Source organism: Gymnodraco acuticeps, unplaced genomic scaffold (assembly GCF_902827175.1).
Source record: "Gymnodraco acuticeps unplaced genomic scaffold, fGymAcu1.1, whole genome shotgun sequence".
Classification (NCBI taxonomy): Eukaryota; Metazoa; Chordata; class Actinopteri; order Perciformes; family Bathydraconidae; genus Gymnodraco; species Gymnodraco acuticeps.
The window spans coordinates 168989-191725 of record NW_022991525.1 but is presented as its reverse complement, the minus strand read 5'-3'; the positions used below and the strand labels follow the sequence as shown (position 1 = coordinate 191725).

At 41.7% G+C, this 22737-nt stretch overlaps 1 protein-coding gene across 1 annotated transcript in view; it reads right to left on the bottom strand.

Moving 5' to 3' along the window:
* Window positions 1-1192: 1192 nt before the first annotated feature.
* The window catches only part of lcor (ligand dependent nuclear receptor corepressor), a 98798-nt gene continuing 77253 nt past the window's right edge, over window positions 1193-22737 (bottom strand). The window contains 4 exon segments of the mRNA XM_034197083.1: window positions 1193-3247; window positions 3249-3795; window positions 12216-12306; window positions 17374-17834. Coding sequence (XP_034052974.1) covers window positions 2657-3247; window positions 3249-3795; window positions 12216-12306; window positions 17374-17834 — 1690 coding nt within the window. The 3' untranslated portion in view covers window positions 1193-2656.

Here is a 22737-nt window from a genome sequence, read left to right as displayed (position 1 = left end):
AAATATTTAAATTCAACTTGTGGGTAACCAATAACCACAGAGGGTATATTAAGATTGTATGAAACAGGTAGTACATTTTCTAATTCTAATTAGATTGTGATTAATTCATAACTTAGAAAAAGGTTAAGATTAATGGTGTTGAAATCCTCTCATATATCAAATTGACCCTAACCCAAAATCAGCCCCAAAAGAGTGGTGCATGCCATTTTTTTGAAAATAATCAAAGAAAAAAAGGAAATAAAATAAATAAAATATACAATACATTTGAAAAGGAGTGAATCATCATCATTTCATCTGAACAGAGGTACAGTTCTCATGTTAAACATCTCACAGACTGGGCGAGCACCAGGCAGTGTTTAGGAGCGAAGAGCAACATTTACCACAGAGCACAACAACATGACGGCCAGAAAGCTTTTGTCATCTCCCTCAATCTGTTCCTGATGGAAAATACCAAAGGAGCCTTTTTCTCTCCACCTGTGTCCTCTGAGGGATAATCCACACCTGGAAAACGTCATGATGGTTTTTCTTTCCCTGGTGCTTCAGCGGCGAGGAGGGAAAACAACAAGACGACACTACGCAAAACTCAACTTCTTCAAGCTGTCGACCATTTTTTTATCTTTTTTTTTTTTTTTTTTTTTTTTTTTTATAATCATGGAGGTAATCGAGAGGAAAACAAAAGAGAAGTTTGGGTCCAAGCTGCAGCTTTCTGAAAGTCTTCACACTAAAGCTTTTTTCTTCCATCTCTCTGCCCTCTGATCGCTCCCGGCCCTATATCCCCCAGAGAAGAGCTACACTACGTGCATAACCTCAAACAGCTTTCTTTCTCTCTTGAGTTCGCTTACTTTTGAAAAGTGCTATTTTAGAAGTTTACCGCTAGAAATTTCGCTCCCCAAAACCCAACATCAGTTTTCTGTTCTTTGTCATGATTAATTTGCAGGTCTATCTGCTATGGCTCTGCCATATTTAATCACATGGCCCCTCCCACAAGACAAAGCATTAGTGAGGGGCGTGTCTTGTCCTCCTGTTTGTCTACTATAGGTCCAACAGGAAATGACCATATTTGAAACCCACATTATCTGTCTCAGTTACCCTGAGTTACAATGAGGAGAAAAGAAATCATCCAGAATCACGGATTGGCTTTAACATCATCAGTCATAATAATTTATAATATATTAAATCTTCCTTTCCCTGGCTTCTATTAACTACCCCTCCCCACTGCATATTGCCCACCCATCATCCCTAAACACCCCTCAATAAATGCACATTTTTGTAGTTAACTGCCGTTAAAACTGTCTGAGGTTTGAGGGAAATAAACGTTTGAAACTCATCAGCTAAGCAGTTTCATTAGAAAAGGAAAAAACATCAGCAATGTATTGTTGTTGGCTAAGACTAGCTAAAACTCAGTAGCTTAGACTGGCTAAAGCCTTGTATAGGAGCTAGATAATCAAGTTGATAGCAGCAGGGTTTCACATTCTGATCCTAAAAGGCCTTCATCCAATAAAGGTCTCCATGCAAGGGATGAGCTCCCTTCGGTCACCGTTTGGAGGGCAACCTGAAGGCGGCTCCAGCGTTCCAGGATCAGCAGTGAGACACTGATGGAGGTTCATGAGGTAGCAATCCGCCTTAAAAAGGCTGATCCATAATCAGTTTACCCCTCAACTTGTCTCTTGGCAAAAAAAAGAGGGTTTTCGAGCTCCCTGGGATCTGATTATGGATCAGCGTACGCAGGCGATGTGCACCACTGACCCATTATGAGGTTGCGACTGGGCTTCGGAGACAGACCAAAATAAGTGCATGATGCGAGGGCAACAATGCCGAGGTAACCTGGTCTGTAAGCGCCAGACCAAAAGTGTAGTGCAAAAGAAAGCAAAACAAATGAAAAGATATAGATAAAGGAAAAAAGTTGATTATAGAAGTCAGTAGTGTCCACGAAACTCACAAACATGCATCCCTGAATGACTTTTGTGTCTTTTCTCATTCAAAAAGGACGGGTTAATGTTGCTTTCGTCCGCACGGAGATTAGCAGAATATCTTATGGAGGAAAGAAAAGATTTGCAGTTAAAGCGTCATGGCTACCTGGCAATAAGAGGATGGGTTTTGATTCACAACCCTGGCGAGGAATATCAATGGTATGATTAAACTTTACAGTTGGTTTCAAATGTAATAGACTGTTCACTTACCAATTTCAGATAGTACTCCATAAGAGAGGGGAGCAATAAAGGGACTTATGTGTCCATGGAGTTCATTTTCAACCTCATTATTTTCCCCAATTGGAATGTTCCAAAGCCCAAACTGCACTTTTAAGCAGCATTGGTTCAGTCTATCAAGTTCAGAAAAAGGGGAAAGGGTTTTTGGGCAGGGGATTATCAGCATGCTTATGGAAATTTCATTAATTGTCATTTGATGTATGTCTTTAGCTGCATTTGTTAAGCCCCTGGATATAAAAGCTAAACAAATGCTAATACAGCATTGCTTAAACCACGCTTGTTAAAAACCATCCGATTAGTTGTTTATCTCAAGTTTGTTTTTAAGAATCCTCATATTGTCCCTGCGTTTGTGCTCACCCAGATACTGCAAAGTAAGTTGGCACAAATAAAGCCCCATCCATTTTCAAATTACTTTTGTCATTTGACTGAGGTTTACATGTGTATGTCGTTTAGTCGATTGGTTTGAAATTGTCTTCAATCTCTTCTTTTACATTGTCCTGGAGCTCAGCAGCAGCCAGTGGCGGCCCGTCGTCTCGCGGCGTTGCGTTGAGCCTGTTCTCCGACTCTCCAAGAGGAAAATCCCGGCCTCCTGCTTCCATCTTCATCATCAGCTTGAGCTTCTTCTTTGGGGGGTTCTTCAAGGTTCCCAGGCGCTCCTTCACCTTGTACTCCAGGGTGCTGTGCGGGATCCCGTACATGTTCTGAGCCTTGGACACACTCATCTTCCCGGTCATCACTTGGGTTATGGCCTCCTCCAGGATGTCTGTGTTGTACTGGCGATAACGGCCCCTCTTCTTCCTTGGCTGCTTGGAGTTGGGGTCCCCTTCTGCGTCAGAGGTGGAGTACGCTGGCCCAGAACTGGAGTGGTCCAAGTCGGAGCTCCAGTAGTCGGCAGCGCCATCCAGGAGGCTTCCAAGACTTCCTCCCCGGCGGTTCTGCTTGGGTAGGATGGCTCTCAGCTTCCGGTTTAGGCTGTTTTCACCATGACATCCTCCCCCAATCCCCATGGCGCCATATCCGTACAGCTCATTGCCATGGGGGATCCCAGGAGAGATCCATGCCCCGAACTTGTGGGATCTTTAGGTCGACAGGAGGCGAGTGGCCCTGGTCCCTCTTCCCCTCGTTGTGGTGGTGTTGGGCTTTGGAGACATGATTGTGGTGGTGGGAACTTTTGTAGGAGAAGGCTCCGTGGTGGTTTTGGTGATTCTCCAGGAATGTAGGCAGGTCTTTGAGGTCGCTGAGGGCCCCGTTCAAAGCTCCACTGGCCTGCTTTAGCTTCATCAGGCTTTCGAGGTGGGCCTTGCTTCCCCAGAAAGAGGAAGAGCCCTTCTGGCCAAGCAAGGCGAGGGACTGCGCATGATTGAGCAAGCCTGCTGACTCTAGATTAGCCAATGAGAGGGCAGCAGGCTGGCTCAGGAGGCGGTGCTTCTGGCTGAGGAGCTCTTCCTTGATACGCAGCGAGCGGGCCAATGGCGGTTTGAAGGAGGTGGAGTTGGCGTAGTTCTCCCTCAGTCCGTCCTGCAAGCTTCTCTGCAGCAAACCGTCCTCATCCACCTCTGGCAGGGTGTGTTCCGCTTTAATGGAACGTCTGGATGGAGAAAAACAGAACAATTTAGGGATAGTGTCGGATGTCTGGTTATAAACTAATTTCTGAGATCCTGGTTTGATGCATATTCAATTTCTTTATGAAGATGAAAATCTGTAATGTGTTGAATCAAAGTCCAGTCCAGTTATTACCTTTTTACCACATATTAGACTTATCATTATTAAACATCAGTTAATTTCTAGTGAGTATAATTTATTTCAAATTGAGGTAGGGCGAGAATGTTAGTCATTATGTTTTTATCTTTAAAACATTCATTCTCAACAAATACTGGTTTTTCGAAATTGAAAATTGAGGATTTGAACTGCATCTATTTTGAGTTGAACACATGAGTCAAATTTAGACTTTTAGGATTAGTTTGTGTTGTAAAAACATTAAACACAATTAAAAGGTCCTGGAAAGTAGATATTATCATACTTCTCATTACAATTCTCAAACATTTGTATTGGCAATATGGTTTCACGCATTGTTTATCTTCAAAGAGTCACACTCTACATTAATTGTGTTGTTTTGGATAATAATTAGCTTTCAAATTGAGTTTCTTGAATTGCCCCTTGTTTGACAAACAAACAAAGTATGCAATCTTGCTAAACAAGCAGTCATATGCGAGCGTTTTTTATTTATTTCTGAAAAACCATGTCTGCTGTTGAAACATACGCTTACATTAAAAGTGCATCGACTCAAAACTGCTGCGGCTAATGCTCCTACTGCTGAGTAACTATAGCAACAGTGGCAAGGCTCTTAAAAAAATGCTCCCTTAGGGTTGTCATAGCGGGAAATGGCTTGTCAAGTCAGCGGCTGGCTGGGGGGAGAAGAAACTTGAGGGAAAAACGGTATCTTTCCAGTGGAGACATAGTCTGGTGAGCTGCAGAGTTACCAACTGTGCCATGTGGGGAGTCCTCAGCGGGAGCTTTAAGACAGATTACCACAGTGGGCGGTCTCGGGCTCGATGGAGACAATACAGGGTTAACGAGAGGCTTTGGAGTCTGTACTCTCTAATAGAGCGTTCTGTTACAGTGAGCATGCAGTCATCAGCGCCAGACAGCTACTGAGAATCAATGGGAACACGCATTTGCGAAAATAAAAGAATAAAATAACACGCAACTTACAAATGATGTATCACTTGTATATAGACTCTTATGGCACTACTTCTATTCTATTTTATTGTATTTACTTGCACTATTTTATGTTTTATTGTGTTGCACTGCCGGGGACCTAATAGCACTGCAGCTATGTACACATGACAATAAAAGCCTTGAATCTTGAATGACACTGATAGAGAGATTGTTTCAGAATCTGGGGGTATGATTGGTGCTCCCTAAACAACAGTGTGTGCATTGAGGCTAAACATTGTGTTGGTAATTATATCCTGCAGCCAAGATTGAATATTTTTTTAATTGTATATTTCAAAAACATATAATCGTTACACCAGGAGTAGATGGAACAGCATTTAGTCCATCATGGGACATCTTAAACCAGATCTGATTGAACTTTTTCGGTAATTCTTAAAAAAATCTAGTTAAAATGTGATTATACAGAAATCAGTTATGCTTCTAAATAAAAATATAAATAAATAAAGAATGTACAAACAAAAAAATGCAGTTTTTGTCTGAAGTCTGTCTGCAAACATGGCCAGAAAATTATTAACCAGTAACCTATAACGGTACGTACACAGCCGCGTTAAAAAAATCTTGGAGGTGGGCGTGTCTGAAGCTTGGGGATTTTTTGCGAGCAACACGACCAACAACCAATCACATGAATATCCCGCCCCCGACATACAAAGCAATAGCAATGTTAAAACGAAGTAAACTGGATATAAAATCCCCAAACAGGCGAAAACCGTTTCACCCACTGTCTCTGCCACCTCCCTCCATGCCTGGTTCCTCCGGTTTGTATCCCGGTAAGTTATTAGCGACTGGTCATAAAGAACCGGGTGATTTGCTACCGTAATAACTAAGTTCTCCTCCATTTTCAGGAATATAGAAAATGAACTGCGGTCTGGCTCTCCCAGCTTGCACGCGGTTTGATTGGCTAGCGCTTGTACTGTCAGATTTGCATAAATAGGATTTGATTGGCTGACGCTTCCACCTCAGCTTTAAAAGTTGAACATTGCTCAACTTTTGAATCCTGGAAATCCTGGAAATCCTGGAAATCTTCGCTTTGCTTCCCCACAATGCAGTTCGGCGAAAAGCGAGGCAAAGTGACGTCACCCCATTCAAAGTGAATGGGCAGAAGCGTTGGAAGATTTTTTAACGCTGCTGTGGGGACGGGCCGTTATACACACTGCAACCTGGTGTCTTAAGGGATTTTGTCTTTCTGTCAAAGATGAATTGATGTCAGTGGGGGTGGAAACTCTGTACAGGCTCCACCTCCTCCTGTAGTTAATATTACATGACCTCATCATTAGAGACTCCTGGTGAGGCTCGGGTCCTTTAGGGGGGCACCCTGAGGGAGTAGACTGAGTCCTGAGGGGCCTAAGGGGCAGTTCCTTGTTTGCCTATCGTGGAAATACCTCCCGATGCCAAGGTTTACCTGCTGGGTCCTTTGTCTGTGGAAAGTAGTTTGACAAGGATGTGAATTAACAAAACGTTTTTGTTGATGCTTTTTTATGATTTAGAGGAATGTATGCCTTTAAACTACTACATTAAATGGAGAATGAATTTTTTCCTGGGATATTGCCAATTCCCGAGGACAATTAATTATTGATAGTGAAAAATCAGCATTTTTACCATCTTCTTTCTTTCACTCGTGCAGAACCTGTCACTTTTATAATGATCCTTACTGCAGGTATATTAGAACTTCATTCCTGATCGATTGAACTCTGAATCTTTTTAGCCATCAAATCACATTGAACAAGGCCAAACTGCCTTTTTACAAACTGTTAATTGTTGCTAATAAACCCTCATTGGACAAGACATTTGAGCACTTTCAAGTACCCGAAATACAGAAGGTCAGTCCAAAACAATAGACAAAAGACCTGAAGTGTCACAGTCTTGAAACATCAGATACAACTCCTGGTTAAAGGCCAGGTCCATACTTGAACATCTGTAGCTGCGTTTTCTCTATTGATAACTTTATTTCAATCAAGAACTAGAGGGAGAAACACTGGCCTTGTTTGGTAGCTCTGTATCTAGGCAACACTAGTTTTTACCGGAAAGAACCACTCTTGTGACGGCCAATTGGGACTTGCGTAAACTATCATTTTAATGCAACACCTCTCATATCTCACTTTAGAAAGCAAGTGAAGGTGTGTTTACTGTTGGACCAGAGAGCCCACAAAGGGGGGGGGGGGGGGGGAAGGCAGATTTCTATGCCCACATCCTCCTCCACGACCACAGCTAGAAAGAAATCCTGCACTCGGGGCAGGACTGTGTATTGAACCTCTACTAATCCATCTTTGACCTACAGATCAATGCATTCCTCGAAATGGCAGCCGCGATTAGCGTTGATTGTTTATTCCCTCTGGATGCTTGATGCGAGTATGATGGCTACCGATTCAAACATGACTTCAAGGCAGAGTACTCATCCATCAATACATGATTGTACTAAGGATTGTCAATAGATCCACTGACACGGAGGAGAAAGGAGAAGACCAGTGTGTTCGTGATGTGTTGAACACATACGGAACTCTTGTTTTGGGCTTGGGGGCGTGGGCTATAGATGTATAAGAGAACTGGATACAACGTTGGAGGCGGGGCCCAATTCATTCCAATAAAAGTGACGGATTAAGCCAAAAAAACCTTGACGTTTGAGAATATATTTGTATAATCTTCCAAACCTTGAGACCCATGGAGCAAACACGCTTTTGTGTTTCTCAAAGCCCCCCTAAGGACTCTTTAAAGTAGACACTACATACTGATATACACCTGAACATCAGCAGGAGAGGACTCTTTAAAGTAGAGACACTACACACTGATATACACCTGAACATCAGCAGGAGAGGACTCTTTAAAGTAGAGACACTACATACTGATATACACCTGAACATCAGCAGGAGAGGACTCTTTAAAGTAGAGACACTACATACTGATATACACCTGAACATCAGCAGGAGAGGACTCTTTAAAGTAGAGACACTACATACTGATATACACCTGACCATCAGCAGGAGAGGACTCTTTAAAGTAGAGACACTACATACTGATATACACCTGAACATCAGCAGGAGAGGACTCTTTAAAGTAGAGACACTACATACTGATATACACCTGAACATCAGCAGGAGAGGACTCTTTAAAGTAGAGACACTACACACTGATATACACCTGAACATCAGCAGGAGAGCACTCTTTAAAGTAGAGACACTACACACTGATATACACCTGAACATCAGCAGGAGAGGACTCTTTAAAGTAGAGACACTACATACTGATATACACCTGAACATCAGCAGGAGAGGACTCTTTAAAGTAGAGACACTACATACTGATATACACCTGAACATCAGCAGGAGAGGACTCTTTAAAGTAGAGACACTACACACTGATATACACCTGAACATTTTTTTTCATTTTTCATTTCAAACCTTTATTTAACCAGATTGGTCCCATTGAGATCATAGATCTCTTTTTCAAGGGAGACCTGCAGCATATAGGTTCCACATGAAACATAAAACAATAAAGGACATCATACATTATATTTACAGGATACATTTACATAGTTATAGACATTTACAAGTGCCCATAGTATCAACGAGCATTTCATTTAGCCTAGCTTTGAAAACATGCAGAGGAATGAGATTGCTCAGTTTCAATTCTTGCTGAAGATTGTTCCAAGCAAGTGGAGCTGCGCACATAAAAGCTGTCTTACCTGAGACAGTCCTTGCTCTTGGCACATCTAACAATACTACATCATGCGATCTCAGACAATAGCTGCTTGCAACTCTCTATGTTATCAGAGAGCAGAGATAATACGGGAGTTTACCCAACAAAGCTTTATAAATAAACGTGCACCAATGACTGAGCCTCTTTACAGTAAGGGATGGCAGACCTGCCTTGGCATACAGGGTACAGTGATGAGTAAGTGCTTTACAATTTGTGACACATCTCAGTGCGCTGTGATAGGCATCTAACTTGTTCAGGCAATAGGCAGGTGCATTCATATAGATCAGATCACCATAGTCCAGCACAGGTCAAAAGGTCACAGTGACTATCATCAGCAGAAGAGGACTCTTTAAAGTAGAGGCACTACATACTGATATACACCTGAACATCAGCAGGAGAGGACTCTTTAAAGTAGAGACACTACATATTGATATACACCTGAACATCAGCAGGAGAGGACTCTTTAAAGTAGAGACACTACATACTGATATACACCTGAACATCAGCAGGAGAGGACTCTTTAAAGTAGAGACACTACATACTGATATACACCTGAACATCAGCAGGAGAGGACTCTTTAAAGTAGAGACACTACATACTGATATACACCTGAACATCAGCAGGAGAGGACTCTTTAAAGTAGAGACACTACATACTGATATACACCTGAACATCAGCAGGAGAGGACTCTTTAAAGTAGAGACACTACATGCTGATATACACCTGAACATCAGCAGGAGAGGACTCTTTAAAGTAGAGACACTACATACTGATATACACCTGAACATCAGCAGGAGAGGACTCTTTAAAGTAGAGACACTACATACTGATATACACCTGAACATCAGCAGGAGAGGACTCTTTAAAGTAGAGACACTACATACTGATATACACCTGAGCACCAGCAGGAGAGGACTCTTTAAAGTAGAGACACTACATACTGATATACACCTGAACATCAGCAGGAGAGGACTCTTTAAAGTAGAGACACTACATACTGATATACACCTGAACATCAGCAGGAGAGGACTCTTTAAAGTAGAGACACTACATACTGATATACACCTGAACATCAGCAGGAGAGGACTCTTTAAAGTAGAGACACTACATACTGATATACACCTGAACATCAGCAGGAGAGGACTCTTTAAAGTAGAGACATTACTGATATACACCTGAACATCAGCAGGAGAGGACTCTTTAAAGTAGAGACACTACATATTGATATACACCTGAACATCAGCAGGAGAGGACTCTTTAAAGTAGAGACACTACATACTGATATACACCCTGAACATCAGCAGGAGAGGGACTCTTTAAAGTAGAGACACGACATACTGATATACACCTGAACATCAGCAGGAGAGGACTCTTTAAAGTAGAGACACTACATACTGATATACACCTGAACATCAGCAGGAGAGGACTCTTTAAAGTAGAGACACTACATACTGATATACACCTGACATCAGCAGGAGAGGACTCTTTAAAGCAGAGACACTACATACTGATATACAACCTGAACATCAGCAGGAGAGGACTCTTTAAAGTAGAGACACTATATACTGATATACACCTGAACATCAGCAGGAGAGGACTCTTTAAAGTAGAGACACTACATACTGATATACACCTGAACATCAGCAGGAGAGGACTCTTTAAAGTAGAGACACAACATACTGATATACACCTGAACATCAGCAGGAGAGGACTCTTTAAAGTAGAGACACTACATACTGATATACACCTGAACATCAGCAGGAGAGGACTCTTTAAAGTAGAGACACTACATACTGATATACACCTGAACATCAGCAGGAGAGGACTCTTTAAAGTAGAGACACTACATACTGATATACACCTGAACATCAGCAGGAGAGGACTCTTTAAAGTAGAGACACTACATACTGATATACACCTGAGCACCAGCAGGAGAGGACTCTTTAAAGTAGAGACACTACATACTGATATACACCTGAACATCAGCAGGAGAGGACTCTTTAAAGTAGAGACACTACATACTGATATACACCTGAACATCAGCAGGAGAGGACTCTTTAAAGTAGAGACACTACATACTGATATACACCTGAACATCAGCAGGAGAGGACTCTTTAAAGTAGAGACATTACTGATATACACCTGAACATCAGCAGGAGAGGACTCTTTAAAGTAGAGACACTACATATTGATATACACCTGAACATCAGCAGGAGAGGACTCTTTAAAGTAGAGACACTACATACTGATATACACCTGAACATCAGCAGGAGAGGACTCTTTAAAGTAGAGAGACACTACATACTGATATACACCTGAACATCAGCAGGAGAGGACTCTTTAAAGTAGAGACACTACATACTGATATACACCTGAACATCAGCAGGAGAGGACTCTTTAAAGTAGAGACATTACTGATATACACCTGAACATCAGCAGGAGAGGACTCTTTAAAGTAGAGACACTACATATTGATATACACCTGAACATCAGCAGGAGAGGACTCTTTAAAGTAGAGACACGACATACTGATATACACCTGAACATCAGCAGGAGAGGACTCTTTAAAGTAGAGACACTACATACTGATATACACCTGAACATCAGCAGGAGAGGACTCTTTAAAGTAGAGACACTACATACTGATATACACCTGAACATCAGCAGGAGAGGACTCTTTAAAGCAGAGACACTACATACTGATATACACCTGAACATCAGCAGGAGAGGACTCTTTAAAGTAGAGACACTATATACTGATATACACCTGAACATCAGCAGGAGAGGACTCTTTAAAGTAGAGACACTACATACTGATATACACCTGAACATCAGCAGGGAGAGGACTCTTTAAAGTAGAGACACTACATACTGATATACACCTGAACATCAGCAGGAGAGGACTCTTTAAAGTAGAGACACTACATACTGATATACACCTGAACATCAGCAGGAGAGGACTCTTTAAAGTAGAGATACTACATACTGATAAAAAAAACAAATCTAGCATAAAAGGTTGCCTTTAAGTACTGTGAACTTAATATACTTAAAACAAAAAATATACATAATTTAAAAACGTCAATGTAATCTTGATTGTTTCCTTTGAATATTGAGCACCGAAATCTTTTTTTGTCTTTTTAAATTACAAAAAGTAGCACTGTGAGCATTGCTTACAGTACCAAAAGCAGATGAATGGCGGTCAAATATGACTAAAATGATTGAGCCGCTGGGAACCCAAGTAGAGAACTGTCTGAATGATATCTAAATCAACACACAGGACAGCTCGTCTGATCTGAGTAAAACAATAACTGCTGATAAAATCTGCCTGTGATGGTTTTCATCCAAGTCAATCTTTGTCAAAGGAGGAGCTTGACTGCGGTTGGTTATCTGAATTAGATTTGAATCATGATAATTATAACAGTATCATGTTCTTCCCTCGGGCTGAACTTCACACAGTGTTTAGTGTTAAGACTGAGTGCTCTGTGGCTCAGAAACACAACAGGCCTTACTGCTTTAACCTCGCCGCTGTTGTTTTAGGGAAATGGCCGTGGCGCAGAGGTTTGACTAATCCTGTTATCTTACCCTTTGACCCTGGGCTCAGGGGAGAAGCCGGGGAAGGTTTTGAGGTTGCCTGCGCTGAGGCTCTTTTTGGTGGAGAGGTCCAGGACGCCGTCTGAAGAGAAACAGGAAATAAAAGATTTAACACAACTGAGCACGAATCAAAGCAGTCATTTTAAAAGAACACACTGCACACGTAATTAGATCTCTCCAGGGCTGGAAAAGTACTTATTATTTGATGTCTCTTTTTTTATTGACCTGCTATTCAACTATTGCTGTAACTCTGTAAATGTCCCCGCTTTGGGACTAATAAAGGATTTATGATTCTGTATCTGATCTTATACTTAAGCAAAGGGGTAAAAATACTCTAACAAGTTCAAGTCCAGTATTTAAAATCCAACTTTAAGGGCAACAATAATGAACATCTAACTATACATAAGTACCAAAAGGACATACAGCTCATTTCAGCTTCAAACATATATTCAATTACTGGATTATGATTATTGATGCATTAATATGTCAGAGCTGGTCGGGCTGGACTTCATTTGAATAGATGTATGTATTTGAATGCATGCCACTTCAATCACATTCATAAGACAGAAGAAATACCTTGTTATTTAACAATAAGAATAATATGTACCAATCAATCTTCGACTAACCTGAGCGGTTCACCATATTGGCAGCTATGCTGTATGTTAATTCATTCTATCTTAGTTTCTTTTTTTATCATTTAAAATATCTTCTAACTCAAGATGAAGGAACAAACCAGAGGAAGAAAGAGATATTTTAGATACGTATATGTGTGAGTTATACATGAGGCAGAATGCAGTCGATCCCATTGCACTTCTTTTCAATACAATCTATTAACATCTCTAATTCATTTGAACAGCTTCTGCAACTGCTTGCTTCTGTGTCTGCATATGGAAACCACTGAATGAAAAAAGCATGAGATACTATGTTGTGCTTCTGAACAGGTGGTCTCTCACTTAAGCAAGGAAGCCTGGGAAATATGGCCACATGCTGCGTGTGAAATCTCAGTTTCTCCGTGAATATGTTCGTCAGCAAAGCAGGTCACACACACGTAGAACATATTAATCATGATGTGTGAGAGGACGTGAAGTCGAGGGAATATTAGCAAAGCTCTGAAAATGTAAAAACTATGGTAAGATAAGAAAATGGTGAGTTTTTGATAATAGACTCTAGATTTTTTAAGACTTTTTCAATGTTTTTCCAGACGTATTATTTACTAGAGCGCTGTTTTAAATCGTTTCGTTCTTATCTGATGGTCTGCCTCAAAAAATCCAAAAGTTAATGCTTTTTTTTTTCTGATTTGGGAAACACACACAGTCTTCCCAGAGCAATTCTAACGTATACTGATAATTCATCTCAGTCATCAATCTGTGTGTTTTTCTGTTGTAATCCCTAAAGTGCAGTTGACCTTTTGACCCCCCCGTGAGCCTATAGGCAGGACTCGTGACTGCTGCACTAATCTCACTAGCTTTTTGTTGTTTAGTCGGACAACGAATATATTCAAATGAACTGTACAGCCCAGAGGAATCACAAATATATGACCATAGTTATGTTCATTTAATACACAGAATCTTACCTCCAAAATTAATCTTAATCAAAATGCACTTGAGTCACAAAATGCCCAGGGATAACCACGGCGCTAAATTACAGTAATGAGGTCCTTCAATTTGCATCTCCATCAATTTTAACAAGCTTGTTTTCACACAACACATTATAAGAACTCTGCGTTACAGTATTAGAAAAATGTGTTCATCCTCAATGTGAAGATGAATGCTGCCAGGTACCCTCAGCTCGAGTCAGATCATACACGGCAACTCGTACTCACAAAGTATTATGAAACAGTCCTGCTCTGTGTTAAACATGTGTTCAACAAAATCAAACTAAAGGACTTCATTGACTGAAGTTCATCGCAAATAAACTCTCCGAAGTTATCCAACTAATGCGACAGGAAAACTGTGAATATCAATCTTGTTCTGAAGGAGAAAATTGTGTTTTTCGCTACATAATATTTGGGTTCTGTGTAATAAAAAAGATGTATAATCTCAGTCATTGTTTTTTATTACTTTAACTTTTTTATTTTTACAGTCAACCCAAGCCACGCATAAAGGCAGCTCAGTATGGGCGCACCTGGTGGAAGGCGGGTAGTTTGGTTTTGGAAATAAAAAACACTTTGAAAAAAGATTTGGACTTGCCGCTACATTTCTCATGCCCAGCAAACATTAAACATTAGTCCGAGCTCTCTGCGTTTTCATTACATTTGATTCATTGTCAACGTAAAAACTTCATTGTTCCTAAAAGTGCATCTACTGCGTGTGTATATGATCCAGCTTTGAGGATTATCAGAGTCACAGTTTGTCTGAAAGGAATTCCCCTGTATGTGTGAGAGAGAGATAATGGCAGAGCATGAGGTGGTTTGTAAATGCCTAAATCTTTTTGGTGAAAACCTCCAGAGGCTTACGGCCCGTCCACACTACAGCTTCAAAAAAAGCTTGGAGCTGGGCGTGTCTGAAGCTCGACCAACAACCAATCACATGAATCTCCCGCCCCTGACACACAAGCAGCGGTTTGATTGGCTAGAGCAGGGGTGGCCAACCCGCGGCTCTCGAGCCGCATGCGGCTCTTTGCCTAGTTTCATGCGGCTCTTCAGTTCATATCGAATTGTATATGTGTGAGTTTGGGGGAGAGACACTGACTCCTGACTAGTGTTGCACGGTGTACCGATACTTGAAAGGTATACCGCGATACCCTGTCGTTAAAAACGTTACGATTCCTCCGTTTCATTAGTATCGGTACTTTAAGAATGACGGGGGAAAGTACTCCGGTGAGAAAGCGCCGTTTTAATAAGAGCCGTGTGTGTTCAGCGCTCTGCTTCCACTCCCTGCACTGCAGCCGTGCCTGCAGTCCCTCCCTCTCAAGCACGCTCTAAGTCCCTCCCCTCTCAAGCACGCTCTAAGTCCCTCCCCTCTCAAGCACGCTCTAAGTGCCTCCCCTCTCTCGTGCACGCGCTAGCTGCCAGAGCATGTGAGAAAGCGAGAAGCATGGCTGCAAGTGGGAGTGCAACTGCCGCTGCGCCTCGGCTTGTTGACAAAAAAGACGCCAGAAGCGAAATTTGGAAGTATTTGAGCGATATCTCTGACAGTGAGGGCAAGCCTACGGACACCACGAGGCCTGTCTGTAAGAAATGTATTAATTGTATTTAATAGGAAATCTTGTCATTTATTTAATTTATTGTTCTCATTGTTTAAAAGTTTGTGTTATGGTTATGGTTCTGGTGTGAAATAAAGCACAATAATTACATTTAAGACTGTTTTTTAAGAAAAGTATCGAAAAATAATCGGAATCGCAATTCTTGACTTGGTATCGAAACCAAAATGTTGGTATCGTGACAACACTAGCTACTCCTGACAGTTAAACCTGATATTTAGTAGGTCTGTTAAGTATTAACGTAATTTGTCCGGTCAAAGTTGTTTGGGCTCGGATAAAATCGCTCCGTTACTTTCGTCCCGGCTCTCCCTATGTGTGTATGTGTGGTGTCAGGTGTCAGTATGAGAGGATGACAGCGAGTCTAATTTTGATGTGGCCCAAGAGCCAATCACAATAATACCTGCGATGCAGTGAACCAATCACCTTTGAGGGGGGGAAACCTATCGTTGATTAAACACTATCCAGTGTTTCCCCTACCATTGTGTTGGAGGGGCGCTGCACCCCGCCAACGGAGCCCCGCCCCCCCCCTGAAATTCAAGGTGTTTAAAAAATATATATAATTTTTTTTTTTTAATATATATATAGCACCAAATTGCAAATAATCTATAACTACTGTCACTTTTCACATTGAACATGTGCTCTTTTATTAAATAAACTAAACGCTTTCATTTGAAGTTGTGAGTTTAGTGTTTTTGACCCTAAGAAACACTGATGCATTAATCAATAACAATAATCCACAGCTCCTCTCTCTGCTCCAGAGGATTTAAAAAATATATATCCCAATGCCACAAAAATGCATCAGTGACGTGGTTGAAATCTTGTCTCCAGAAAACAAAAAAACGGAAACAAGCGGTATGTGTGTGTGTGTGATGTGGCTCTTTGCAGTAACATAGAAAAAATGTGGCACTTAACCTCTGACTGGTTGGCCACCCCTGGGCTAGAGCTTGTACTGGCATATGATTTGATTGGCTGACGCTTCCACCGAAAGCTTCAGAAGCTTCAAAAGTTGAACATTGCTCAACTTTTGCAGCCTGAAACGCCAGCAAAGCTCCGCTCTGCTTCCCACAATGCAGTTCGGCGAAAAGTGACGTCACCCCATTCAAAGTGAATGGGCAGACGCGTTGGAAACCGTTTGTGAAGCTGTCGAAGCTGTAGTGTGGACGGGCCGTTACTGTAAGCAGATTCTAAAAAGCTGGTATTAAAGAGGGTGAGCGGTCACTGAGTTGAGGGTTGAAACAGCGAGCTGTCGCTTCAGCTCTGCAGCCGGTTCTGAGACGGACAGGCAGACCCCCTGCGGGGTTAGTTTGATTACACTTCAGCCACAAGCTTTATTACAGAGCTCAGTGTTCTGCTGATGAGGCTGAATCCTAAACAGGAGGCTGTTCAGAGATCTGAATGTGTTCAATGATAGTCTCTGTGTGTAGAAAGGGAATCTGTGAGCAGTCTAATTGTAGCTAACTGCAGTCAATGTGCATTTAACAAAATAACAATGTTTTCAGTGCTCAACTTGGACCTGATCAGATGTTTGTTCTTCTGATAAAGCTTGGGACAGAATAATTGTATTTCTGCAAACGTAATAACAAATTGAAGCTGCTAAATGTTACAAAGGTGAGGTTTCTTTAATTAAGTCTTACATTTTTTTTTCATTTTAGTTTAACGACTATAATTCAATTATGTTTTAGTTTATTTTTCATGTGTTTTTTTTCTTTTCCTGTTCGTTAGCTGTTCTATTCTTATATATATGTTTTCATAATTTTACACTTCAAAGAATAATGAAGTGTACTTGTACCACGATACTACTGCAAAATGTTTGGATACAATAATAATGCATGGGTACATGGGTGAAGTTACATATAGGTAAGGATATGCTGCAAACTAATCAATCCAAGTCAACACGTGGTCCTCACGAGTCACACAAACAGGTATATGTGTGTGTGTTTGCTCTCACCCGGCTGGCTCGGTTCCGGTTCCTCATCCTCGTTCTTTTTGACGGACAGGTCGAGCGGGCCGTCCTGGTCGGCCATGAGAAGCTTGCTGAGGACGGGGTTCTGTGCAGAGGCAGCAGCCGTCCCCCCTCCTCCTGACCCGTTACTGGTCCCCGTGCCGTTGCTGTTCTGGATGCATGTCGGTGCTGAGGCGGCAGCAGCGGCGGAGTTTGGGCTGAAACCAGGTCCAGGGGTGGGGGAAGGAGAGGAGGAAGAGGAGGAGGCAGAAGATGGAGAGGAGCCGGGCGCGATCAGAGGCGCCGCTCTCGACAGGCTTTGGTCCTTCATGGTGCCGTTGGTCAGGGGAGGAGAGTCGTCCTGAGTCGTTTTTGAGGTATATTCGGCAGCGAACTGGCGGATCATTCGCTGCATGATCTCACGAGCCACTAGAGGAATGTGAGGTTCTGAGAAACTTGGGAGGTCTGGGGAGAAAACAACCAAACAGAAGATAGGTAAGATTGCAGCCGCATAAAAAACAAGGCAATGTACATAAGAGAAATTAAGACACGAGAAATAAACAGTCCAAAATATTTCAGAAAAAGAAATAAAATAGCATTAAAAAGTTATGTGGAAATATACATTTCGCAACAGCACACATGTCGGCATCCCGTACTCCAGGAAAACTCTTTTGCCACGTTCACCAGTTTATTTATCCCACTTCATCCTGGAAAATGTAATCCTGATGCTGTGCTGAAAATAATCAAGACATCGCTCAGAAGCAGCTCTTAATCCCGCCTATTGCCCACCACATGAGTGTGAGATTACCGCCTGCCATCCTTCAGCTCCAGCTCTCACCTTCTCCCTAAAATCTACCCAGAATTCTCTCTCGATTTCACTCCAACGTCGAGCACTTTGTCGCTATTTTCAATTGTAAACCAGATAAATGTATGCATGATGATTCAGCCATGATCTGTGCTTCATTCATTGGAGGCGTGTGGCGCAGTGGGTAGAGCGTTGGTGTTGGTCACAGGTTCAAACCCCACTGCAGTCAGCATGCCGTTGTGTCCCTGAGACACTTCACCCCAAATCGCTCCTGTGGGGATTGTCCACAGTATTGAGCATGTAAGTCGCTTTGGATAAAAGCGTCTAACATGTAATGTAAATTAAAAGGGTTTAAAATTAGAAAAACTTTGTTTCCAGCTTCTTACAAATTAGTGTTTGCTTCTTCTTTCTATTTTATAATCAGTGAAAATGTCATCTTCTTGTGTTTTGGACTGTGACACTGTGAAATTGTATTTGGTGTTTCTTTGGCAATTTCCAGACATTTTAAAGATTAAATGACCAAACAATATTATAATTGAAATGGTAAATGGACTGTACTTATATAGCGCTTTATCCAGTCTTTAAGACCCCTCAAAGCGCTTTACATACTACATGTCGTTCACCCATTCACACCCATTCATACAGAGCAGTGTATGTTAGGACATGCACTAACATGCATACACATTCACACACCGTTGGCCATGCCATCGGGAGCAACTCAGGGTTAAGTATCTTGCCCAAGGATACATCGACATGTTGACTGCATGGGCTGGGATCGAACCCACAACCTTCTGGTTGAAAGACGACCGCACTCCCTCGCAGCCACAGTCGCCCTGAAAGGCCAATAGAAAATGATTTGTTGAAAAATCACACGGTGACCTAACATGTAATTTACGCTAAAGAAAGGTTTTTAAATTGGTTCGTATAATTAGAGAGTTTGACTCGTTGAATAAAATATGAAAAGCCAACAATGGTACCAAGCTGTACTCAGCTTAGATTCTATCATTCAGAGCATTTGGGCTGTATCAAAACACAAGCACAGTGACACAACGATTATAAATAAAAGAACAATTTCAAAGTGCAACAATTACCAAGAGACCAGTGAGAGTCTGGGAGGAATTACAGAAACCAAACGTCCAATTATCCCCTGCTGCGACAACACAAACATCAAACACTCATTCATCTCATCGGGTAATTCCCATTGAGAAAAACAGCGCCACTCATTTGTTATTGATGCATTAATCTGCCATTGTCCCAGATACATCAACTGCACTTATCTCTTTATAACCGGCACATATAGTATATTTGGTTTCTCTTATGCGTCGAACCCTAAATCCTCCAAACAATACATTAGCCCCAAAATATAATCCTGAAGCTATGCTGAATTAATCCAAAAATAATATACGTCCTGCACTTTATCTACTGCGCTTAATCCTCTCCAGTGAGCAAGGGTAAGGCACAATAATATCAGCGTTAATGCAGTTTTCAAACATGCCTTATACAACTGCTTTCTGCACTATTTCTTCATATATTTCAAAGGATGGTGTAGTTTTTCTGAATTTCGATGTATAAGTTGAAGGGGTTTAACAGCTCGATTGCCATTTCTTCACATTGTGAACTCAAACTAAAAGAACAAATTAAATAAATGTGTGAAAAAATACTCTTAAAACTTCTCCGTCGTACTTATTATTGTGAACTTTTGGCACTCGAAGGCCAACGGCAGCCTGAGGCTCTGGAGAGTGTTGGCTCAAGACTAAAAGGTGACTTCGTAATGATTCCTCTTTAAATGATTTATTATCCTTGTTGGCTTGCTTTCTACTTTAGTTTCATCCTTAACTCTTGTATTATAGATGACACTTTGTTTTTTTTAAAAGTGTGACTAATTATTCAGGCAAACTTTAAAAACAATGGATGTTATTTTTCACAAGTCCGATGCCAAGCCTCTATTTTTAAAACCAGTATGTGTCGCACATTGAGTTTGAGTTCGCATTGCTGCTCATTATATTAAGCCATGTACAAATAAACAGTGCTGTTGACACACAATTACAAAATGCTTTACAGATGATTAAACAAATCCATGTCAAACACAGGAAGAAAACTGAGGTCCAATCTATCAATGAGATATTTTAATCATAACATAAAGAAAATATCCTTCAATATATATAACCCTAAACACCTTTAATCTATATTCAATAAAAACCTACAACTTAAAGGTCACCTATTATGCAAAATCCTCTTCTACATCAACATGTGTCCCCTCTTCTTCATGTCTCTTCTACATCAACATGTGTCCCCTCTTCATGTCTCTTCTACATCAACATGTGTCCCCTCTTCTTCATGTCTCTTCTACATCAACATGTGTCCCCTCTTTTTCGTGTCTCTTCTACATCAACATGTGTCCCCTCTTCTTCGTGTCTCTTCTACATCAACATGTGTCCCCTCTTCCTCATGTCTCTTCTACATCAATATGTGTCCCCTCTTCTTCATGTCTCTTCTACATCAACACGTGTCCCCTCTTCTTCATGTCTCTTCTAAATCAACACGTGTCCCCTCTTCTTCATGTCTCTTCTACATCAACATGTGTCCCCTCTTCTTCATGTCTCTTCTACATCAACATGTGTCCCCTCTTCTCCATGTCTCTTCTACATCAACATGTGTCCCCTCTTCTCCATGTCTCTTCTACATCAACATGTGTCCCCTCTTCTTCATGTCTCTTCTACATCAACATGTGTCCCCTCTTTTTCGTGTCTCTTCTACATCAACATGTGTCCCCTCTTCTTCGTGTCTCTTCTACATCAACATGTGTCCCCTCTTCCTCATGTCTCTTCTACATCAACATGTGTCCCCTCTTCTCCATGTCTCTTCTACATCAACATGTGTCCCCTCTTCTCCATGTCTCTTCTACATCAACATGTGTCCCCTCTTCTTCATGTCTCTTCTACATCAACATGTGTCCCCTCTTCTTCATGTCTCTTCTACATCAACATGTGTCCCCTCTTCTTCATGTCTCTTCTACATCAACATGTGTCCCCTCTTCTTCATGTCTCTTCTACATCAACATGTGTCCCCTCTTCTTCGTGTCTCTTCTACATCAACATGTGTCCCCTCTTCTCCGTGTCTCTTCTACATCAACATGTGTCCCCTCTTCTTCGTGTCTCTTCCACATCAACATGTGTCCCCTCTTCTTCATGTCTCTTCTACATCAACATGTGTCCCCTCTTCTCCATGTCTCTTCTACATCAACATGTGTCCCCTCTTCTTCATGTCTCTTCTACATCAACATGTGTCCCCTCTTCTTTGTGTCTCTTCCACATCAACATGTGTCCCCTCTTCTTCGTGTCTCTTCCACATCAACATGTGTCCCCTCTTCTTCGTGTCTCTTCCACATCAACATGTGTCCCCTCTTCTTCGTGTCTCTTCCACATCAACATGTGTCCCCTCTTCTTCGTGTCTCTTCCACATCATCATGTGTCCCCTCTTCTTCGTGTCTCTTCCACATCAACATGTGTCCCCTCTTCTTCGTGTCTCTTCCACATCAACATGTGTCCCCTCTTCTTCGTGTCTCTTCTACATCAACATGTGTCCCCTCTTCTTCATGTCTCTTCTACATCAACATGTGTCCCCTCTTCTCCATGTCTCTTCTACATCAACATGTGTCCCCCTCTTCTCCATGTCTCTTCTACATCAACATGTGTCCCCTCTTCTTCATGTCTCTTCTACATCAACATGTGTCCCCTCTTCTTCATGTCTCTTCTACATCAACATGTGTCCCCTCTTCTTCATGTCTCTTCTACATCAACATGTGTCCCCTCTTCTTCATGTCTCTTCTACATCAACATGTGTCCCCTCTTCTCCATGTCTCTTCTACATCATCATGTGTCCCCTCTTCTTCGTGTCTCTTCCACATCAACATGTGTCCCCTCTTCTTCGTGTCTCTTCTACATCAACATGTGTCCCCTCTTCTTCGTGTCTCTTCCACATCAACATGTGTCCCCTCTTCTTCGTGTCTCTTCCACATCAACATGTGTCCCCTCTTCTTCGTGTCTCTTCTACATCAACATGTGTCCCCTCTTCTTCATGTCTCTTCTACATCAACATGTGTCCCCTCTTCTCCATGTCTCTTCTACATCAACATGTGTCCCCTCTTCTCCATGTCTCTTCTACATCAACATGTGTCCCCTCTTCTTCATGTCTCTTCTACATCAACATGTGTCCCCTCTTTCTTCATGTCTCTTCTACATCAACATGTGTCCCCTCTTCTTCATGTCTCTTCTACATCAACATGTGTCCCCTCTTCTTCATGTCTCTTCTTCATCAACATGTGTCCCCTCTTCTTCATGTCTCTTCTACATCAACATGTGTCCCCTCTTCTTCATGTCTCTTCTACATCAACATGTGTCCCCTCTTCTTCATGTCTCCTCTACATCAACATGTGTCCCCTCTTTCTCCATGTCTCTTCTACATCAACATGTGTCCCCTCTTCTCCATGTCTCTTCTACATCAACATGTGTCCCCTCTTCTTCATGTCTCTTCTACATCAACATGTGTCCCCTCTTCTTCATGTC